The following is a 24,299-nucleotide window of genomic DNA, read 5'->3' on the forward strand; positions in this document are numbered from 1 at the left end:
TTGAGATAGTGAATAGAATTCTATTAATAAATTCAATAAACAGCCATTACTGAAATAATTAAGAAAAGCATGGTGAGCCAGTGCTTGTCAAAATTACTGTTGCAGGTGGAGTAGAATTACAGGTTTTGAAATATCTAAGTTTTCTGATTATGCAGAAATTTCAAAAATAATTTTCAGAAAGGCAGCTAATTTCTGAACTATTTTAGTGTAGAAAAAAATTATTAAATTTCTTTTTTTAATGCAGATGACTATTAAAAAAATCCACCCTTTGCTAAAATACACTGCTACCTCATTTGAATGTGTTTTTCTAACATTAAGACTGTCTGGCTGGGAGAGGAGTGAAATGGGATCCTGGGCCAGGAGTGGAAGGGAGCTCCAGGGAGGTTGTGCAGGGACACTGGGGTCTGTGGGTGCCCTCAGGGACTTGCCAATTTGAAGTGTAATTGAAAATCAGACATTTCCCAACATGAGCAGTGTCTGCAGGCTGTTCTGCCTGGTATGTATCAGGTCATCAGACACAGCACAAAAGTCTGCACACCTACACTCATAAGTGTGAATTATATGATAATGTTTTAAAAGGGGTTTTTAGCCTCATTAGCGGCTTTTTAGCTCACCTTTGAGGTGCACCTTCACCACAGAGAAGTTATAGATTTTTCCTATGATGGTGTTACTCCAGAACTTTCTGCACTTTGCTCATAAGCAGCAAGACAACTGTTAGAAATAGGATACTTGACTTCAAATATGACTCATCACACTCGAGTTCATCCATGTAATTCAGCCTGTTCATTTGTATTCCTTCTGCATTCAGTGGAAATGAAAGGGAAGAATTGTCCTGACATTTTGAAGGGATATCCTGAGATAGGGAGAATTAGCTTCTTGAAGTCCCCTTTTTTCAGCTGACCAGAACCAACTCTATGCTGTTGTGTTACAAAGCTAAATAATGCATATTGTATCTTAAGTAATGCATACTTATATAGTTAATTTTTAGCAGCTCTGAAATAAAGGTTTCACTGTAGCACATTACAAAATAAATACTAACTTTGATTTCTACTACTTCCTGATTTATGAGAGTTAAAGGGTAAAAATTATCAATTTATATTTACATATTTTAATGATTTATATACAAGTATGGATATGTCATGAATGCTGCAGTAAATGAGCATAATTATGCATCAATATATTGTACTTAATTCAAAGTTAATATTTAAAATTTTTAATTAACACTTCATTTGAAAAACAAGTAAATCAAACCCACATCAATTTTGAGATAATTTAGTCTTCAAACTACCCTAATGCTATCTTCAGTTATTGACCAATTCAAGCACTAAATTTTCTTGGTATTTTTTATTCCAGAAAAATGTAGAAAAAAGGTGGATGAATGCACTATCTTGATATGATTTTCATTCTGGCCATTTTTATTCTGGCCAGACAAAAATATCTTGATCCTCAATACAGCATTTTACCAGAAGATGGGCTTCAGCTTGAATTGCAATACCTGATTTGATAAGAGATAATTGTCTAAGCTCCCATCTGAGCTCCTGGTGGGTATGTAAGCCTGTACTCACTTGCCTAAACACTCTACATTTTCCACCTTCTGCTGTGGGAACTTAGACCAAAAAAGCCTCTTTCACATAGTTCTCATCTACGTGTGCCTGAATCTGGAGCTGAATCCCAGAATAAGTTTCAGGCATACCCTGATATTGTGCAAAAATCCTTCAAAGGAAAATAAAAAAGAGGAAATAATCAGTAACTAGGACAGAAACATATTAATAGGAATTTTGTGTACTGAAAAAATAATATATGCACTGAAAATTTAAGACACTGCAATCCGTTTATCTGCCTTCATTGGTCTCTAGTCTCTTTTCTTGTCCTTTACTGTCTCTCTATTCATATCTCTTCCCCTGTTATTTCCAGCCCAGTGGCATGTAACCTTTTCCTCCCCCACACAGATGTGTGAGAATAAGGAGAAAGGCAGAGACAAGGCACAGCTTCCCAAGCTCCTGAGTGGCTTCTAGGTCAATGGTCAGGACTTTTCACCAGGATCTGCCCGAGCCAGGTTCAAATCTATAGTTCATCTGGCTAGTGAAAGGGACTTTAAATGGCAACCTCCTTCTTTAGCCAGCCACATGCTGTTTTGGGGCCTTTGGTGGTCTTGTTATGATTTTTGCATTTCTGATGTCAGGTGGCAGGGCCAGGTTCTCTAGGGAGCAGAGGACAGAGGGAAGGGCTCTGTCCTTAGGAAGGCTGAGTGGAGGTGAGACGAGACAGAACCATGGTTGCAGTAGGTCTGGGTGGCTCTCTCTCCCTCCTTCCTCTCCTTCCCTCCTTCCCCTCTCCATGTAATCGTTCCCTCTCCTTCCCTCCTTCTCCTCTCCATGTACTCTTTCCCTCCTGACCCTGGAATGTCCAGGGCAGTTCACAGTGAATTGTAGCCATATGCTGAGCAAGATCTGATTCCCTGGGAATATGGGGATTTGAAAGGAATTCTTCTACTGTGCCTTATTGATACCTTCTTGGTGAAGGTTGTGCATGGAAAGGTGCCCAGACATGATATTTCAATTTACATTAAAAATATATGTGCAGGAAGCAGGCCTCATTTATCCAGTATATTTAGGAGACAGAAGTGGAAGGACACTGATTTGTTTTTTCATTCTCAGACGTAAAGTATATTTTGTTAACAAACTACAATTCTTTACCTGTCAGCCTTTTAGTCTGCTGAAAATAATTCAGCAAAAGTTATGTTTGCTTCACCTTAAGATTCTCGTTCCAGGGAAAATTTTGAATATGTTTTGACACTTCTGTTGTCACATAACAGATTCACCTTTAAGTTCTGCATTTGTCATTTATTATTTATTAAAACTAAAAGCTCATGCTGGATACATACAGCAAATTTCAAATTCTGTGAGAATAATGTTTGTGAGAATAATTCATTGCTGATATACATGATCTTTAACTCTGATCATGTACAAAAGGGAAATCTTAAAGTTGTTGACTAGGGGCAATTTTTTCTGCACAAGAAATACAAGATTAGTTGTTTTTGTTTATGATTCTTGGAGACGCCTGTGGTTCCAGAGGAATTATTCTCAATGAGACTCAAAATAATCTTATAAGTTTTACTCTGAATGTCCTTTTTAATGCTTCTGTGACTGGTTTCCTACATCCTATGTTCAATTCCTGAAGAAGTGGTCTATAATTTTCCTTAGATGAGGATCATAAAGTCAGTTACACCCCAGACATGAAACTACTGTTTGCAAATTTCACCATTAAATAAGACTATTTCTATATAACATATTTGGTTGAAAGCCAGTGAAATTTTTTGGTTAGGATAACTGAATTCCTGTTGAAAGTGATGCACTATTTTGATAAGAAAGAATTCTCATTTCTATGTATGTGCTGATAATTTTAATAAATAAAAGAATTCATAGAAGCATGTGTGTGTTAGAAATGAACAATTTCTGCCTTTGTATGCATAGAGCTATGGATTCCAGCAGCAAAGATGTTAGGGATTTAATGACCTTTAACATTAAAATTATCAAAACCTTCTCATGCAAGAATAAAAAATCAAATATTGTCTGGTTATTTCTCAGGGTCTTTGTGATGTAAAGTGTGATCTTTCTGTATGTTTACCATTGCCGAGACTGGTTACAGGTAGTTTAGGATCTCAGGACCCATGCCAGGTTGTGACTACAATTAAATTTGCTTTTATTAAATGCAGCATAACTAGAAATATTTCCATAAATTCTCAAAGTTGATGAAAGAATAGTCTGAATATCAAATTGGAAGAATTTGAAATTGCCAGCAAGTCCACTCAACAAAAGCTCTGCTGAAATTCAAAGGTAAATTTGAAATCTTATCTTCTGTTCTCATGACCTTATTCAAATAGATGACATGATATCACTTATCTTCATACCTCAAATTCATACCAATGCACAGAAGTAACAGGAGACAAATAAAATAACCAGATCCCATGGCTGTCCAGTAATATCTCTGATTTTATGCATTCAAATAAAAAAATAGTCAGATGGGTTAAGAACTTCATTAAACTGGAGCAAAAAATATAAATAATTTGATTTAAAAGTTTTATTTCCTACACAGTGTGCTGGCCACATCGGTGAGATATAATTTTTTTTTATGCTTTGCATAAAGCCTGCATTTTTCTAATGATTCCTGGAGGATTATTTCAGCTTTGCAACCTCTTCAAAGAGCCTCCTAAAATGCTCCAAAAGAAAAAGGAAACTGTTAGTCAGTAAGAGGATCGTTTTGTTTCCTCAATAGTAGTTTCCTTGTGTGCCATGGTTGGCATTGCTAGTGCTGAATCTTACTAAAATAAATCTAAAGTTTGCAGTTTAGCATATGTAATTTATGATGTTCGTCTGTTTAGCCAGTTTTGGTTTTTTAAAAATTCTCTTAACATTTGCTTCAGCTGGAAATGTTTCCACATACCAGTGTTCACAAAGTATGTTTTACAGCCTAGGTGCTGAGCTATTTTGGATTACAAAAATAGTAATCTGAAATGAAAACATCTGTTCTTTCTAGAATCTTTGACAATAACTTCTGTTTGCATTATTAGCTTTGAAGGAGAAATACCTTTAGAGAATCCAATGGAGATATTAATATATCAACTTTTTTTTATTATTTCAGTTTGGCATCTCATTTCTTAAAACATTGTATTTAATTAAAAGCAAAGTCCTTATTTATAGTTCCCTAGCTAGAAATAAAACAGAGCTATCTTGCTAGCAAGAAATTAATGAATAGTTAAAACATATTTTCATAAGTACAGAAGAGGATTTATTTTTCATTAGCATTTGTTTCAGGAAATGTAATGACAAAGTTGTTAAGATTGGAACTAGCTTTCCATTGAACAGCTGATTTTTCTAACTCTTCTAACATACCCATACTTACTTGAATTGGCCTAGAAATTGTGAATTTATCTGAAGATGCAAATAATTTAGCAGTCCAAGAAAAATACATGACAAAACCTTTGGTCTTCCTGCAATTCACGGGCCACATATATGTATCACAAAAGATCAGGGAGCACACACTTCACAGTAAGCACATGAAAATTCCTGACATGTAGAGTTGAAAATGAAGACATCCTTGCATAAAGAGGAATCAAAATATCCAAGTTTGAAAAGGTTGTTTATTACTCTAGAGGTGAGTGATGAATGAGACAGGCTTGCAAGTAAGTATTAGGTAATAGTGGGGGCACCTGGATGTGGTGACAGTGGGAGAGAATATACTGGTCTGGCTTATCTTTCAATGTTGCTGCCATAGAAAGGTGATTTTTTACAAAGAGACAGCCTCTGCTTTTTGCATCTTTATCCAAACTCATAGTGGAGGGAAGGCAGGATTTAACTATAAAAAATTGATAAATCAACATAAGAACCTCCAGGTTTAACTCTGTCAATCTGTTTAAACAGACCATGCCCTTTTGATAAACTCTGATATTGCTCATGCTTATTTAAAGGATGGCATTTATGCAGAAAATATGAGTCCTTCTGACTATACTGTTGAACAAGGGAAAATCTTTCCTATGCCTTTTAATGATATTTCCAGAATGTCTTGTACATTTGTTTTATCTCTTCCTGTGAAAGGACGCATTTTTTTGTACTGCAAACATTCAGAGCATCACTTTAGGCACTGTGGGATTATGTACAGAGCTTGTGAGATGGTTCAGCATGGTGTAAGCCAGGAGATAATACCTGAATTCTAATGCAAAATAATGTCTTCTGCCAGATGGAGCTGTGCCTTGCTGAGGTTTTTACAAGGCTGCTAATAGAACAGCAAATGGCTCTTGGCCCTTTTGTTTAGCTTTGGGACAAAAACGACCAGGTTAATCTAGCAATATTTGCATCTGTTTGTTGCTGATACCACCTTTTTTGTTTTTTCCTTTCAATGCTTGTTCAATTTAAATTGGATTCACAGAAACATACATTACCACATAAGTTGCAGGTGTATAAATTCATGTAAAAGGGCATATCCCCAGGCTGTAGGAGCTATCTACCAGTTCCTGAGGCTAGCACAATGTTAAGTAGCTGAATTGCTCTTGATTGCCAGGATTGTAAACTGGAACAGTTAAGGCAAAATCTTTCAGTATTTCAGAATATTTTCTGCAAATTTTTTATTGTTCTTTTGATACTTATTCAGTTCTTGAGTCCAGTATCTTCTGGTAAGAACTTCATTTGGAAATATACTGTGCCTCTGGTTTATGCCATGCTAGCACAAGGCACAGTTACTGTGCAGATAGTTTCCATCCATGAGGATGGCATTAATGTGCATGTTCTCAACTCAAATTGCCTACCCCACCTGGGTCAGTTGTCCTGAGTTTAGCACTTGCTGATGCCACAGACACAAGTTCTTGCCAATGTCCAGCACAGTCAAAAAGACAAGGCAGAGTAAAGCACTGATCAAAAACCGGATACCTGTCCAACCACGTGTAGTCTGGGCGTAAGATTGTTCAGCAGTGGTGAATAAAAAGCAAATGCTAATTTAGGCTACTGAGGTGAGGTGTTTAACCTGCCCTATACTTCCTGTGGTGGGGAAAAGATGAGTGGCCTGTGGTGTGGAAAGTTTCAGTGAGGGCATTGAACTGGGGAGTACCACTCCTAAAGCACTGTCGGTGTATAGTAAAAGATGATACACTGCAAATGGTAATGGTAATGGAGATTTGCAAGAAAATATCTATGAATGGCAAACAGAAAAACATTTTCTCTAAGAAAAGTGAGCAAGAATCTGGTACAGATATGTCGTGTCATTGACCAGAAATGGGGTATCCTGTGTTGGAGCTGTTTCCTTTCTGTTCTTCATTTGCTATTGTTCATACCCAGCTGTAGCTCTTTTTATAGTTTCTCTTACCTCCTTTGCATTTTAACCATACATATAGTGTTTCACATATATTAGATATCTGGAAATATTTTTTGCTCTCTTTATTTTGCTTTGAAACCAGTTCTACCTGGCACTGTAGGTGGCTTCCCTTCAGTCAGGAATAATTGACCTTTTGTGATTTGTGTCTGTATGTGTGAGAACTCCATTGTCATCCTGTGCTTGTTCTCTTTGGAGAACAGAGGTGTTGCTGCATGTTTAAAGGCCATATCAACCAAAAGGTTTGTAGAAAGAAGTAATTTCTTTTATTAGATGACTTACTGACTTCTGGGGGAAAAAATGTCTGAGTTGATCTGAAGATAGATAGGGACCTCAGTGCTCATGTGTGTATATGTGCATATCTCTTTCTGCTAGCTGCAAGATTGCTGCCCAGTTCAGAGTGCCTCGGCTGTGGACACCCCAAGTTCAGTGATGTTAGCCTAGCAGAGAGAGAAATGTAAAAATATATAGTACTGAACTGCCAAGATGTCTGGTACCGTCAGTTGTGCTGGGGCAAAACAAAGTGGAAGAATACTGACAGGGTGACTTTACAGGCAGATTGGGACATGCTTATCAGTGCTAGGAAGCTTTTTGGGAGTAAGCTACTAAATTGAAATATAACAAATGGTGATGAGGGCTAACACCAGGAGGCAGCTGGAAACATTGCGCCTTCACTAAACAGTGAAGTAGTAGTCTGTGTAAGCTGACAATGCTTCTGCTTTTGTAAGAAGAGAACTGGTGAAGGGATTCAAAGAGTGTCCTGCAATGACCAAACTTTTGGAGCTGGAAGATAATCTTTGGTATTTCTTGAAGACAAAGAAAACAACATTGAGAAACTGGTCTAGGAGAGCCATAAATTAGCATTTTAGTTATGTGAATAGTCAGGAAGAAACAATTAAGCAGAACTAATCTGTAAGAGCTTTAGAAGTAACTTGAAATGTGAATCCAAATGGACTAAAATTAAATGTGAGGATAAGGAGTACAGTGATAGTGCTATGAGAAAAGGATATTAATGGAAAGATTTGCAGGGGTGAAAAACAAAGAGAATGGAGCTGGCTGGCATGTAGAGTAAACTGATAGCTAGACATCAGTAAAGACCTGGCAGAGGAATGGACTGAACTTTGATTTGAAGAGAGAGAGGTTAGATTAATTGGAGAGAGCAAGATCAGTGAATTGTCAGCACAGGAGACTTTGCTGAATTGCATGTAGTCTGTGGTGAAATTATCTGGAGTGAGAAGCAAGAGAAGTGGGAGAAGAGGGTCAAGAAGAGCATCTCTTTGGCAAGAAGGTACAGTGACATAGATGTGAAAAGAGATCAGTGGAGAGCTGGAAGAAGAGGCCTCCAAGGCCAAGAATAGTACAGGCAGATATGTCAAAACCAGTGGCTTGCTGGGAGGAAGAGAAAGGAACATTGCTTCTACCTTCACTTCAGAGGTCAGTGGAAGAGACTCCAGTGAGAGTGATTTTGTTGGCAATAAAATGAAATGTTCTATTATTATCAAGTATTTCTAAAGTTTCTGTCATTGTTAGAAGAAAAAAAAGGGGACCAAGCTGAGGCTTGAAATGAAATCTCCTCTTGGTTGTAGTAGTTTACATTACAGCTTATTGAGGAAAAACCTTTTTGATATATATACACTAACATAGAGGAAAACTGCATGGTCTGCATTAGATTGTGGAGCTGATGCCACCAGATGATGTGAATATTGCACAAGATTAATGCTCTTTACAAGGAGAAATAGGCAGAAAGTAATGTATATCCTTCTTATTGGCCCCACAGAGATTTTTGACTTACAGCATGAACTAATTTCCTTTCTCTGCCAGAAATGCATGTACATGCATATCAGGGAAAAGAAGATTTGTATCTGGTATACTGACATTCAAAAAGCTGTTGGTTAAGTATTCAGCCACTTCTCATGTTTGCATGGCCATCGGTGGTGTCTCATTGTTCTATTCAAACTGCAGAATAAATATCTCCTCAGTTAAATGGTTACTAAGATTATCCCAGGTTTGCAATATTGTACTACAAATCTGACTATATTCTTCTGGCACAAAGTATATTTAGTCAGTGTATATTCTGAAGTGCTAGCTATTAGTATGTCAATGCATGGAAGATTTTGAAACACTAAATATGTGCTAAAGCTTATCATTAAATAAATTACTACAGGGACATTCATGCAAGTTATTTCCATTGTAACTACCAGGGCACGGTATATTTTGTGCAAACTTAATAATGTATTTGCCTTTGCAAAAAGTCTTCAAATACACTTTTAGTCCTTCACAATTTCAACCAATGCATGCAAATAGTTCACTTGTTCTTTACATTTTGGCAGATATTCTTCATCATAAGGATAATTGGAGTTTTCAAGTTTAAGGTACACTGATGGAATATTAATTTTTGGCTTTGTGAGACTTCTGAACAGTATTTAGAATATGTAACTGTTCAGAATGAAAATTGCATGCAGAAGTATTATTGCTTTGAGCCATAATTATATATTATTCCCTACTCTAGTAATGTTTTCATGTTTGATAGGTATACATCTGAGTTGTAAACAGATTAAAATCTTAAAGCTTTTGAGCTTTGTTAGAGATTATTCATTAAGTCTTACAGCTTTTAAAACTATTTCAGTAAATGGAACTTCACTTTTGTACTTCCTGTTAAGGTCAGAAGTATATGCTGTGATGGTATCAACAGCAGTGCACTAATCAAATCTCATTGTAATTTAAAATTAAATTGTAATAATATTTTTCTTTTTTTTTATAACAGAATTTTAATCTTCCTATATAACTTAACACTTCCTTAGGAATTACATGAAATTTCAAAATGTATGCCAAACTTTAACTTCACATTTCTTTCTCTTCCCTTCCTGTGTCTATCAGCACTCTGATTAAATTGGAGACGAACTATGTAATGGAAGCACATGCTAAGCTAGGTCCCTTGCTCTAATCCTTCTTGATTCATATCAAGTTTTCACCTTGTAGCAAATATGTTTCAGAAAAAAAAAAAAAAGCCTTTGAAAAGATTTTTGTTCCCTTGTTTCCATCAAAGCCCAACTTTTCCTCTGCTTTCCTGTACAATCGTATTGCTGTGAATGTGTCACTGTGTTTTCCACCTAATAACTTCTGAATGTGCTTATCAACTTCAAACACTTTTGGCAGGGGAGAGAATGATGGGGATAGGAGGCTTTATTTCTCAAGTATAATTAAAACCTCTGAAATCTCATCAAAGTTAGAGGCTGGGAAGAGGAAAGAAACCCTATTTATATTCTCACTGAGGGAAAGAGCAGTCTGAGGCCACACTTCTTTACACACTGAAAAAAATCCATGTAGGTTTGCATCATTATATGTTACAGAAGAAAGGTTTCTACCTAGACAGAAAGTCAATCAAACTTAAGACACAAATAGATAGGAAATAAGGCTTCATTATTTTCTGATGTTGATGGAGCTGCTTGTCAGTAAAGGCAAGATTCATCTCACCTCACTTTTCCATTCTACAGCGTTGATATCTTTATTTCCATACTTGGCTCTCATTGTAGTCTCTGGAGAGAAACAGCTCTTGGAAGGTCATTCACTTCAGAGTATGAGTTAGTTGTGTGCTGAGGAGCAGGGCTTGAGCTCCTAAAGAAATGAGAGAAGATAGTCCTGTCCCACAAATGATGAGTCCAAAGCGGTGGATGAATGAGTTGGTGGGAGCAGGGAGGAAAGGGAGCTTGAGAAGGGAACAAGTCCAGGCAATCAGAGGTGATTCTAAGAAGAGAAGAATAAGTGAAGTGCTTGCTCATTTCCATGATTTTTGTTATTTGATTTGGAGAGAAAAAAAGCCAAACTGCCTTAACTTAGTTTCTGTTTCTGTGTCACCTGGGAGATTTTATAAAGTACACACACAGTATTTTTGTATTGAGTAATACATATTTAAATTCTCAAATAGGTAATGTCTTATGTTCTGATATAAATTGCTTTTTTTTCCCCCAAAAAATTCCTATTTTTTTCAGCTTCATTCTGATTCATCAAATGCCAAAATTTTAGTTAATTACAACATGCTCAATTTGATTAGACAGTCACTATAGTTGCTGAAGAAGAGTGTTATTCAAACATTGTTGAAATTAGAAAATTATTTTCTAATTAAATAGGGTATTTTTGCAATTACCAGAATTATTCAGTGCTGGCTGGAGAACACTTGCTTGGAGAAATTCTGTATCTCCAAACACTGTTTTGCAGAACAATTTGCAAGAGATCCAAACAAAAAGATAACTTAGATGAAAGAAAGAGATATGAAATCTGGGAAACTTAGAGAAAACTCTCAGTATGAAACTTATATATATTTGCCATTTATACACTGATTAATATACCGTCTTATGAGAAAATAATTTTTTTTTCTGCAGCTAGAGTTTGCTTTATCCAATGGTTTATGATTTCCTGCCAAAGCATCATACAGGCATTTGGAGTCACATCATAATATAATTTTCCAGGCATTTAATTTTCTCAAATAATTTGATATTTTTAATAGAACTAGCAAAATTATTTTCCCTATTACTAGATAATGTGTTAAGTAGACTATGCTGGTGTCTCCCAGCACAATCAGAAGAAAGGAGGGTTTACTGTTTACATTATTTTCACTATAATGCATTTGAATTTAGAGCAGCTCAAAGGAAATAGTGCTTTTTATGGAAGAGGAAATAGATTTTTATTTTCTTGTGTAAACCAGACACTATTTTTCACACAAAGGATGTGGTAGTGTTTACTGTATTCCTTGCTGTTTTGCTGCTTTGAACTTAGCAGTGAATTTTGATAACTTAAAAAAAATTATCTTCCTGATTATATTTACACTCAGGGGTACTGTATTAATGTAAACATCACTAGTAAAACATTTGAATTCTAACTTCCTGATCATTACTTTCAGTTTTTCAGCTGCAATGAACGTTACTTAAATAGGGCTGGTCCAAAGTTTTAAACAGAAAAATAGCAGCTCAATAGGCTAAAACAACAGTGGTTAGGTAATGAAAGTGGTTTTAAATTGATAGCGACTAAGAACTGCTTTTAGGAGAGGAGGTACAAAACTCACTCCTGAAAAATAAATAAAATTTTGATGGTTTGGGGAGCTTTCTTTGGGGCTGTTTGTTTGGGTTCTTGGGGAGTTTTGTCTGTTTGTGGTTTACTTTGTTTGGTTTTTTCTTGTCTTTTGTTGTAAGGTTTCAGTTTTATTCCATATCTTAAAAAAGTCCAGTAAAGAAAAAGGAAAGGATTATTCCTAAGAAGGTTTATAAAGGAGTGCTGGGCTAGAGGATTTCTGTGTTTGTTTTTTTCTCCTTTGTGGTACTGTTTGACATATATTACTAAATATTACTAAACAATTTTAAAAGTATTTATGTTGGGTTTTTTTTCTTCTTTTTCTGTGTTTGTTATTAAGCCATTTGTTATTTTCTTTACCGCTTGATGATAATAAACGAAAAACTTATTAGAGGTTCAAAATAAATGTCATCATATGGATAAATTGTTTTTCTAGTATTATGGAAACTATCTAAATAATAGATTTTCTAAAGGCAAAGAATAAAATAACCCCTAAATATTCCACTCAAGAAATACTCATATTCCATCTCTGGTACTGTAAGGATATTAATACCTAGCTTGTTCCAGATTTTTTCGTAATGCTAAGTCAAAATGCATTAAAGTGTGTTACTGTACCCTCTCTTTCTAAGACAGAAAATTCAAAACTCTGTTAACCTTAGGCTGAAAGGCCAAATTTAGAGAAATAAGTTAACGGAAATTATCTTAAACATATCTGAAATAATAATCCTGATATTTTAGAAAGTTAATTTTGTGTTTCTCTGGTGGGACTTAGGAACAGTTCAGAATTACTTGATTACACTTAAATCAACTGTTTGACTGTCCAAGCTCTTCAAAGGACTAAAACAGAAAAAGGATGAGGACTGGGATACCTGGGTGTAAATTGCTGACCCAGGCCATCTCCTGCATAACTCACTAGTTAGTGAACTTCTATTACCCTCCTGTGTTCTGTTCTCAGTTAAGTGTAGGCCCATTTGCATGCTTGCATTACAGGAGTACAAATCCTTCTCTTCCACTGCAGAGTCAGAGGTGGGAGGAGGGAGGCAGAAATCAGTGTAGGAAGCATCTTAGTTTTCACTCACTTGTTGAAAAGATAAATACTATCTTCATTATTAAAAAAAAAAAAATCCAGTACTTTTATTTCTGCTTTTCCCTCATTTCAGACACTCTAATTCCTATTCCCAACACAAGCCTGAGTAACACTCACGATAATGTGGGTTAGATGACAACACCAGGACTAATGTGTCTTTCTCAGATAATTTCTGAAAACGTAGTATGTTTTAAGGAATTGAGAACTGGACTTTCTCAAGCTCTGCCCTATCTGTTGGAAGTGCCTTAAGGCCTAAGTCGGCCATCTGTAACAATTAGACTGTGACACTTCTGCCTGATTGATTACAATAGCTGTGAACTGCTCGTGTAGCTAAGCCCATGTTTAATCATCCTGCTGGCGGTACTTTCCCACATTACACTTTTTCCATCTTCTCCATCTGTTAGGTCTCCATGGGGTGACCTTGTTGTGGCCTTTCAGTACCTGAAGGGAGCCTATGAGAAAGGTGGAGAGAGACTATTTACAAGACCATAAAGGCTCCAAACAGAAAGCAGGTTTAGATTAGATATTAGAAACATCTTTACTGTGAAGATGGTGAGACATTGGAACAGATTGCCCAGAGAGGCTGTGGATATCCCATCCCTGGAAGTGCTTAAAGCTGGGCTGGAGGGAGCTCTGAGGAACTTGGTCTAGTGAGGTGCTATCCCCACCCAGTGCAGGGGAGTTGGAACTAGATGATTTTTACAGTCCCTTCCAACCCAGACCATTCTATGATTCTATGACTTTCTTTCATCTTGTTAAAAATGTTGGTAAATACATCTGTGGCAATCCAGAGGGTATATTTATATATTATTTATTTTTCTAATGCTTTTTATATGGGAGCTTTAACATGCTGTAGAATGGATGCACTTACAAAAGGATTCATTTAATTTAACCTTAGTTTGCTAGTGCACTTAAAATTAGACCTATTTATAAAAGTTTTCCCTGAAAAGAGCAGATAAGAGCTCAAATCTGTGGCTCCTCTGGGGCAGAAAGGCCTGTACACTGCAGTGCACCATGATGGCAGTGAGGGCTTGTGAGGCTCCATCTGCCCCCTCATTCACCTTTGGTTAACATTTCATGGAGAGTGGGAGGGAAACCTCCAAGTGCACCCTGCTGGAATGAAAATCTCCACTCTCTGCTTTCTCTTAGGCTGCACAGCCTGTAGCATAGGACTTGTGGTGGAAAGTTTACTGGCCTTACATCATTAACAGCCTTTTATCAGGAGGCAGCTGCTGAATTCATAATGAAAAATAATCATTAGTGCACAGGAAACATCCTTTTACTTCTTAATTCAAAATGCAATTACATTGCTCCTTTGTCCTGGTGAACTTCTGTACACGAGTTCTCTATCATTACATTGTGTGGCATTGTGGGAATCACAAAGTGGAGAGAAAAAGAGGGGAACAGGGTGGAACATACTCCTTTTTATGCAACATCTGGCTTTTTAACAAAGTCTAGGATTTTAAAAATAGTTGAGTGTGCTCTGATGAAATTATTAAAGAATGGGCTGATTAATCTCTACCATAAAATGTAATTTCCTTTTATCTTGTGCTTTAACCAAAATAAAAGAGTCCATTTGGAAGAAAATAAAACCTAAGAAAAGCGCCCCAAGATACCATTTGTGAGAGTTGGAATTAAGGACATTAATGGAAATAACATTCCAGCAACTTCCTCTCCTGAATCCTTGCTAAGAAAAATCAAGATAATAAAGAGTTAGTAAAGGTTTTTTAATTTGAACCATTTTGGGACTAAAATAAATCACAGTAAATTTCTGCCATACCCATTATCTTTGATTTGTTTAAACCATATACAAATGCATTGTAGTCTAAAAAAATGGGTAGATACAGTTTGTTTTAAAAACATGCAAAACGTTTTATTTCATGTGACATTTCTATAGCAGGGAGATTTGAGCTATAAAAAGGTATTTTAAGAAAAATGTCCTTAAGCCTTGAATTTGCTTTTGGCAAGGCAGAAAAGCATATAATTGTCAGAAGTGAGTTTACAATATGTTAAGTGTTTCATAAAATACAGAAACTGTAACTGCATATGTTGCAAAACCCATTTCAACAGTCCTAATGCATTCATTTTTGCACAGTGAACCTCACTAGTTTTGTATAAATCTATCTCATTAGTAGAATATTTGTATCAGAATCATTCAAACAATTAATGAGAACAAGTGCTGTCAGACAAGATGTACTTCGTTGATTTTCTCTTCTAGCTGGCCATGATGATTTTAATCTTCTTAAGCTCAGACTCACAACCACACCTCATTACCCAGATGTGTGGAAGACAAATAAGTATAGCTTTCCCAAGAAGCTGAACCAATTACATACATTTGCATTTCCTAGACTTTAGAATGGCATGAAGATTTCATAACCAGAAGCCGCAAATTGAGGATAAAATTTGTTTTGGGGTCTGCCTACAAGATGTGGAGAGCAAACACATTGCTAATATGTGATGATAGATCCACGGGTAACATGAAGTCACAAAAAGCACTAACAGATTTTCTTGAATGCCATGGTTTATCATGGCATGTTGCACTTCTTTAGTAGGGTATGAAGTAGTCTGTCTATAGAGAAGACCTTCCCCTAATAGTCATAGAAACTTGGAATCCTTTAGCTTGTAAAAGACCCTGAACATTATCAAGTCCAGCCATTACTCTAACACTGCAGAGTCCACCTCCAGGGATGGTGACTCCACACTTCCCTGAGCAGCCTGTTCCGATGCCTAGCCACCCTGTCAGTGAAGAAATTGTTCTGAACATCCAACCTAAACTTTTCCTGGCAAAACTTGAGGCTGTTTCATCTTGCCCTATCACTGGTTGCCCAGAAGAGACCAACTGACACCTTGCTACAACCTCCTTTCAGGTAGTAGTTGAGCAATAAGGTCACCCCTGAGCCTCCTCTTCTCCAAGCTAGACAACCCCAGCTTCCTCAGCCGCTCCTCACAGGACTTGTGCTCCAGCCTTTTCCCCAGCTCTGTTTCTCTGGATAAAATCCAGCACCTCAATGTCTTCCTTGTGAAAGTGAGGGGCCCAAACTGAACACAGTACTTGAGGTGTGGCCTCATCAGCACAGGGGCACAATTACGCTCCTGGTCCTGCTGGCCACATGATTTCCGATACAGGCCAAGGTGCCATTGGCTTTCTTGGTCACCTGGACACAATTTGGCTCATGTTCAGTGGCTGTTGACCAGCCACTAGGCTAGATTTTCCATAGGGTAGATTTCCAGCCACTCTTTCCCAAACCTGTAGCATTGAATGGGATTGTTTGACCAAAGTGCATTATGTGCATCTAGGTGGATCCACACAGACAAATTTATCTGTATTATGCTGGTCTTTCTGAGTAAAATATTACCCCTAGTTCTGTGTGTTCAGGTCTTTTTCTGTACTTGAGATTGTGCTCTTCCCTGGCTGTCTGCAAGATTTCACATTTTTCTATTGGAACAGTAGATTTATTTTTAAAAGAAAGATGAGATACCCTTGTCATCTAACAATTGTCTTGCTGATTTTTAAATTGTCAATTACTGTATCTTTTTTATTAGAAGTGATGTGTTTTCCAATTTTTTTTCATGATTTTTCTTACTGGCTACTAACTTACCATATATGAATAGGCTTCGGATAAGTATCAGAGTCACTTATTCTGACAGTCCTGTATTTAATCTCAGTTGCACCACAGAGACCTAGACAGAGACTGCAACAAATATTGTATTAACAGTCATTTGAAACTGCCAGGTGGAGCTGGCAGAACAACTATTCTCTCAGAATTAAAGTCTGAAATTTTTCTTTCTGTAATCAGAATTCTGAAAGGCCAAGGAAAGGCCTGTTGCTTGTTCTGCATATAACTCTGCATATAACTATAAGCGCCAAACACCTCTGGGACAATATTCTAGGTAGAACTTTTCTATTTTCTCACTCAGGATCTAATTTTCCCTATCTTAAGTTTACTCCAGGCAGTAATTCTATGGAAAATCTTGGCATAGATTCAAACAGATAGAATATAATGAGAAATTGTTAAAAATTTACCAAGCAGATGAATATAGAATTATAGGTTTTGTTCTGTATTTTAAATTTCACAGAAACTCCTATGTATGGTAACTAGTAGGTAACTACACTGTAATTTTATGTAATTTCAGACTATATGAAATTCACAGTAATTTAATGTTAACTTAATGATCACTTGCTATTTTAGCCACCTGTTTTCTGAGCTACAACAGGTGTCTAGATTTGAAGGGGTATATGATAAACATTTTGAATATGTTTTCTTTAAGCTGATAGGAAAGTCCATACATTCCTTTCAGATAAGCTGGATCAGTATGTCAAAGACTAGCAATGATGGAATATTCAATTGATAGAATTGAAATGATAGGGCACTCAGAAGGTAGTCTGCATGGATAGAAAGGGAAAGAAAACATAGGATGAATCTTGTGGTTACATCCTTTTGTTGAAAAGAAAATTACTTACTTTGCAAATTGAATTATGACATTTCATTAAAATGTGTAACTTTCCTTTTGTTCAGAATTAACCTTATGTATATCCTAAGCATGCCCACACCTGAGTCTCTTTGTTGGGGCTGCTTCCAGAGACTTTTAGATCCTCTTTTAAGAATGAGTTTGTATTTATCAGAATTCCAGAGCAAAACACTGCAGAAAGTGAGAGACTGTCCAAGATTGAGAAGAATTATCTGTCCTCTGTTCTTCATTAAGTATTTTCTGATAAGATGTCAATCTTCAGGTGTGCAGATAATGCCTACTTATCCTGTGTTGAATAAGAGAGGAACAAATAAAAGTCTGAGAATTACAGAGTGGTTGAGGTTGGAAGGGACCTCTGGGGTCTCTCTCAAGCAGGACCACCTAGATCCTATTTCCCTGGCCCATATCCATATGACTTTTGAATACCTCCAAGGATGGAGACTTCACAATCTCCCAGGGCAACCTGTGTCAGCGCTTGGTCACCAACACAGTAAAAAACAAAGCATGTCCTGATGTTCAGACAGGACCTCCTGTGTTTCATTTTGTGCTGTCTCTGGTCCTTTCCCTGGGCATCACTGGGGAAAGCCTGGTGCTGTCCTCTTCACACAATCCCCTCAAAAACTTATACACATTGACGAAATCCCCTCTGAGCCTTCTCTTCTCCAGGCTGCACAGCCCCAGCCCTCAGGCCTGTCCTTGTATTATTGATCTTCCAGTCCTGTAATCACTGTAGCCCTTCACTGGACTCTCTCCATGTCCATGTCTCTTTTACTGGGAAAGCCAAAACTGGATCCAGCCTTCCAGCCCTGAGGTGTAGCCTCAGCAGTGCCGAATAGAGGGAAAGAATCACCTCTCTTGACCTGCTGGTAATATTTTCTTAATGCATCCCAAGACACCATTAGCCTTCCTTGTTGCAAAGACAAGTTCATGGTTCATGTTCAATTAGTGTCCACCATCTGTCCAGGCCCTGTCTGTTTCTGCAAAAGCTGAGGTTATAACCTCTGTAAAACCTGCGGCATGAAACTGATACAAATTGAGAAAAACTAAAATTTTAAGCCTGATGAAACTCTACCAGTTGAATTTAAATTTTGCATTAAATTGCAAATACAAGTAGAAGTTAGCTTTAACTCTTTTTTAACTCTTACTCCTGTCTACCACCAGTCTGCCAGTGGTTTGATCTTGGGCAATTTCTGCTGTTGCTTTTCCACTGAGAATCCACTGAAGGTTCCTTGGTTCTTAGGAGACATGCTTCTTCCACAGATTTCCCCAAGGAGGCACAGGCTGTGCAAGTTATGAGGTGTCAATGAAGGTAGTGCATATAGGCAAGGTTTTATTGCACAAGAACATCTTGTATTTTGTGTCCCGAATCAAGCAGAACAGGGCAATAAACCTGGGTCTTATACATACTGGATCCTACTGGCTCTTGAAGCATCACAAAATAGAGCTGCAAGGTAATGTAGGACACCAGTTTGTGCAAGAAAACTCAATTCTAACCCCAAAGGCTTCACTATTATTATTTAGCAAATAATATTGGATAAACTTATAACCTAAGAAAACTGTAATATTCACTTCCATAGAAACTTATTAAAAATGGATTTTATTCCTAGAATAATCATAGAGTGTTTTTTATTTTTTTTCAAAGTAAATACGGGGCCAGAAATCTTGCAGTGAGACAGAATTAGAAATATCTAGGTCATTTCCAGCAAAAAGGTTCACTTCTCTTGCGAGTTTTATGCCCACAGTTGACTTCTAATACATATTTCACACTTACCTCCACAGAGTTTCATTTTGTTCATTTCAAATTCTCATTTTGATTTGCTGAATTCTGCTCTCCACAGAGTCTGACATCTCTCCCACACTGGGACAATTTGCAAGCTTTTCATTACTGGATCACTGAAGTTATTAATAAGTAAAACTTTGTCCAAGACAGGTCCCTGGGGCTCTCACTTGAAACATTCTCACTATCTCACACTGAGCTAACATCTGCTTTTTGTGTATATTTAGACTGGGCGATTTCATTTAGATAGGAGTTTTCCATGTAAGTCTCTAATATGAAGGGGAGGAGGGGAAAAAAAGGGTGACTGCTGAGTCCTGACATCCTTCCCTCTCTTGTATCTGACCTTGCTTCCTCTCTGCAGTGGTAAACCCTCCCTCAGCTGGCTGCAGAGTGCCAAGATGCACTTTTTGAACCGTGCAGGCTCTGTGTATATCCCTGTCTGCAGAGAGGAAGAGACAAGGAAAGGGCAGTGCAGGATGCAAAAATGTATTTTTATGCAAATATGATCATTAGTGTTTCTTATTAATTTGAAGTTTTAGAACACAAAAGGTTTTGTGTTCTAAATACAGTAATTTCTTAACTCCACTGATCCTTTTCCCTGGAGAGGAACAAAAGAATGACATGGCCCTTTTTGATTCCAAGAGGTTTGCTGGAAATAAGAGTGGCTGGAAGTAATTTTTACATCATTTAGTATGCATTTTTGGACCTAATACAACTAAAGAAAACATTCGTTGTATGTTGCGTCATATGTAGCCTGAGACAGGAACTTTTTGTACCTTGGGGAAGAGCAATGGGTAGTGTAAATAGCATGATCCCATGATACTCAAGGACTCTATTAACTCTGCAGTAACTAATACTTACTGCCTTTATCTCTTCTCACTCTGGTACACAAATTCCACATTGAATTTGATCCAATTACATTAGTGCTCAGGCCAGTGAGCCTGAAATTCAGACCCCAAGTTGTGGGGTAATTGCCCATGCAATGAGAATAACAATAAAAGAATAGCTTTGCAATTGTGCCCTATGCAAGCATCCCCACTATGTGCAATGAGGTTCCTCCCCAGGCCGGCTGCTTCTGCCTCCAGCTGCACATTTGACTGGCACTGTGACAGTGGGGGTGTGATCCCAATTCCTGCATGTGGCCCTGTATAATTAATCCATTTTCTTGCATGTGCCTGCTCCAGGTTTGAACAAACCTTTTTGCTCTGTTTTCAGTGGTCAAGTAGCCCTTGAATCTTTTTGGATGCTTTCTTCCCCTTGCCAGTCTTCACAAAGGCATCATATTGCCATTCATTGCTGAGCTACTGTGCATTCTCCAGGGAGGTTTGTTTGGTGGCATTAATACAGGCTAAGATCTGCTCTGTCTCCAATCCTCCCAGTGCCAGCTCCTTGCTTGCCAAGTGTGAGGTCAAGAGATCTATGTTTTCTGTCAAACAGCAGCTGCAGCTCTTAAGAGTGCTGCAGCAATCTCCAGCTCACTAGCCTGTCATGGAGATAGAGCCACAGGGAGCATTCATTAAATATACTAAAGGATGTATAGGGAGTTTTATATATATATAAATACTAATATATATATATATACACTAAGGGAGCTTTAGCTAACCTATTGTATTCCTATAGCCATTGCTGGGTTTGCTTTTTTTTGTCCCATCAGGACACTTTTGTCTAAGTGAGATTAGGCAATGCCACAGATCAGATTGGCTGACAGAAGAATGGGAAGGGTCCGCAAAAGAGCTGGCTAGCCAGGAAAATAATTTATTTATTTTTTGGGGTTCTTTTTCCTAAAATAGCTCCAGGAGCAGCATTAGCTCTTCTGTTTTACAGTATAATCAGCTTGATCATAGTTTAGTGGTTGAAGAGTGATTCAGCCCTTTCAAGAAACAAGTCATTCAAAAGCAAGGATCTGACCAGTTGGATTGGAAAACAAATAACAATTCTCGGCCGTATATTTATGCATGTTCATAAGAAAAAAACCCCTTCCACTTCCCAAAAAATCCTTCAAATGCATTTCAGACTTTTCAGGAAATATTTGAAAGCTGTGGCAATTCTCTAATCCTTTCTAGCAATCTTTTGTACCTTTCTCCATTCACCTCTTGGACTCAGCTGGCCCTTCTCTCTAATCTCATTTTTTTTCCCAAGTCCAAATGGCAACTTAACATCAATGCTTTCAGAGCCAGAAGAGCAATAATGATGCCTGATGCCAAAATGGCAGAAAAGGCCAGCTCACCTGGTCCAAAACCCTAGAGGGATGATGAAGAAAGCCTCTGGAGCCAGGCGTGGTGGTAACTGTCCTTCTGAGGCAGATCTTGCAGGCAATATTGGGTGATGGACACAGGGACAATTCTTGTACACAAGGATCCAGGCCAGCTTCCTCAGAGGGGTGTCAAGGACACAGAAATGAGATCATCTGTCAGTCTGACGGTCTCCTCTTTGCACATTTTCTGTCTTTCATCTCTTGGATTGAATCGATTTCTGTAGATGTGTGAGATGAGCACACTTCCATATTGGGTTGAGTGACCATGAAGCTGGCATTATGGACAAACTTGCTCTTTCCTAAATAATTCCAACATATTGTTTAGGGTGCTTGTGTTCATTAATTTCCCAGTTATTCTACAAACTTTATAGGCTAGGGCTGATTATTTTTGTGTTTGCAGTGACCTTCACTGCAGCTGGAATTCCTTTCTCAGAAACTCAAACCAGTGACTGTTAAAGGCACTTCTGCTCTGCTGGTCACAGCTATGCCCCTGCTAGTCAGCTTTCCAGAGAAACAGCAATGGAAGAAACATCCCATGAGGATCTCATGAATTTAGGGTAATGTTGCAGCTGCAGGTAGAAGCAGATGGTAATGAGCAATTGGGAAGTTTAGTTTTCATTCTATGCAAGGGCTTCCTAGCCTGAGGAAGTGGGGGCCACGTTTAATGCCCCAAGACATCTCTTCTATCTTTAGCTTGCTAAGGGAGGGAGCTGCTCATTCAACCAAGCTCAGAGAACAACGAACAACGTCCTCCTGTGCCCTACAAAATGGTCATCTCTTACTACTCTGTCAGTAATGAGAGATGGGAAAAGGCTCAAGTAACTTCCTAAGGGCAAAGTAAGGCAAAAAGGGAGAATTAATATGCCCAGATGTGTAAGTTGGTCTTAGTCCAAGAAAAGGAATTAATAAAATGCTGAACTTCGGACAACATTGCTGTGCTTTTCTGTTTTATGAAAACGCCTGTCTGAATCTGGTAAAAGAAAGTGTATAAGGGTATAATTTGTGGCATGATGATATCTCAGCTCTCCTTGTGATTTTGTAACATGAAATAAAATAGTGTGACCACAGCAGTGTTTTTTCACAGACTCCTGGTATCATACAAAAATGAGTTTCAGAAAAGTTCTTTTTCACATATGTGAAGACCTGCAGATTTAGCCATCAGGACTTGGCCAGCTCCACAACATCCTTTTCACTTGTCTGTCTCTACTCTTTGTTTTTGTCAGTCTAAATAGACGTATTAAATCTGGGTGTTGTCAGAAAATCTTTTCCTGTGGTGAAAAAAAATAGTTTTTCAGGTAGAGCAGTAAGGTTTTAGTAATTTTACAAGTGCCTGGGGTTTATTTCCAGCAGTCTGTTAATACTCAAGTCTGTTACACATGGTGAGAGGTATGAAAGAGGAGTGCTAGCTGTATGTGGCTCAGATAACAGGAAAACAATTTAATGGGTTTGATCCAATATTGTGTTACAAAGTGCCATACCAGGATCACACACCTAATCTGAAGGGATGCAGCTTGAAAGTAATTTCTAATGCTGCATAACTTGTAAGAATTGTTATTTTACCTGTATAATTGCATGTTGTGTGCATGGGAAAAAACTTGAAAAAGGCCAAAAGAGCAAAGCATGCAAGATTCTGAGACAGTGTAAATTGGAACAGATGTTCTGAAACCAATGAAACTATGTGAATTTTGACCTTGTATCTCTAAGGTTGGAAGTAGAAAGGTGAGCTTGAATATGATACTGTTATATGCTCAGAACATCTCTGCTTTTGGTATTGGTATAAACACATTTTTCACTCGGAATGCATAGGATAATTCAAACTATCCTTTTTGTAAATTGGTTGGAGAGCAAACTAGAGTATCTTTATTAATCTTTGCTTTATTTTATTGTTGTTCCAGGTTAGGTTTCCCCATGATGATCGTGTCCTGTACCATTGGGATGTGCTATCTTCTTGTTGCTCATGTTGTAGTAGGTTGGAACTCATAGTAATTTATATTTTCAAGACTCAGATAAGCTTTCCCTTATGTTTAGCTTATATCAGAATGTTAAGAACACATATGAAAGGAAAAAGATGTGTAAAATCCCAACATATGGTATCAATCAAAATGATTGTTGGCATAAACATCAGATATGGTCATTCTTAACCTTTTGTTTTATGAACAATATGGAGAATTAGACAATCAAAATTAAAAGAATTCATATATTTCATTATGAATGCAATTACTGTGCAGATGAAAAGGAGCCATCTCAAGGGAATATGCTGTGCCTGAAAGTTTGCATTGACACAATCTGAGTATAGTCACAGATGAAAAACTCATTCACAATAGCAGATGTTCAGTAATTTCTTTTTAGGGCTTCATTTTTCTTTGTCAATATATTTAGCTATTTGTATGAAAGTAATTAATATTCAACTTGTAATAATTGAAAGTTAAGCAGAATATCTGTACACTTTGAAGGATGTATCATTATCTACATTAAAAATAAACACATGTCCTGGAAATGTGCTGTGGAAGGAATTATTATTTTGGAAGCAAGATTGTATTGCCCAGAGGCTTTGCTTTTCATTTTAAAGTTGCTAAACAATGTTATGCTACCTCTACTTTTTTTTTTTTCTTAAAATAAACCAATGCCACTCCTCTTACAAAAGGACAAACATAAATAGTGACAAAGAATCAGACATCTTCCATTTAATCATTAATTCACTTTTGTGAAGGAGTACTCTGAATATTTTAATAGGTTAATACACTACATGGAAGAATGAGCTCATACTGTGGCTTTGATTCCCTTAT

The 24,299-nt window shown here is 37.4% G+C and overlaps 1 protein-coding gene across 2 annotated transcripts in view; it reads left to right on the plus strand.

Moving 5' to 3' along the window:
- OCA2 (OCA2 melanosomal transmembrane protein) overlaps nt 1-23,950 on the plus strand; it is a 162,160-nt gene extending 138,210 nt beyond the window's left edge. For both annotated transcript variants that reach the window (XM_063150517.1, XM_063150518.1), the window contains one exon: nt 23,409-23,950. In XM_063150517.1, the coding sequence (XP_063006587.1) occupies nt 23,409-23,496 (88 nt within the window). In that variant the 3' untranslated portion in view covers nt 23,497-23,950. The remainder of the gene's footprint in view (nt 1-23,408) is intronic.
- The last annotated feature ends 349 nt before the right edge of the window (nt 23,951-24,299 follow it).

The sequence above is a fragment of the Melospiza melodia genome, chromosome 2 (genome assembly GCF_035770615.1).
Source record: "Melospiza melodia melodia isolate bMelMel2 chromosome 2, bMelMel2.pri, whole genome shotgun sequence".
Classification (NCBI taxonomy): Eukaryota; Metazoa; Chordata; class Aves; order Passeriformes; family Passerellidae; genus Melospiza; species Melospiza melodia.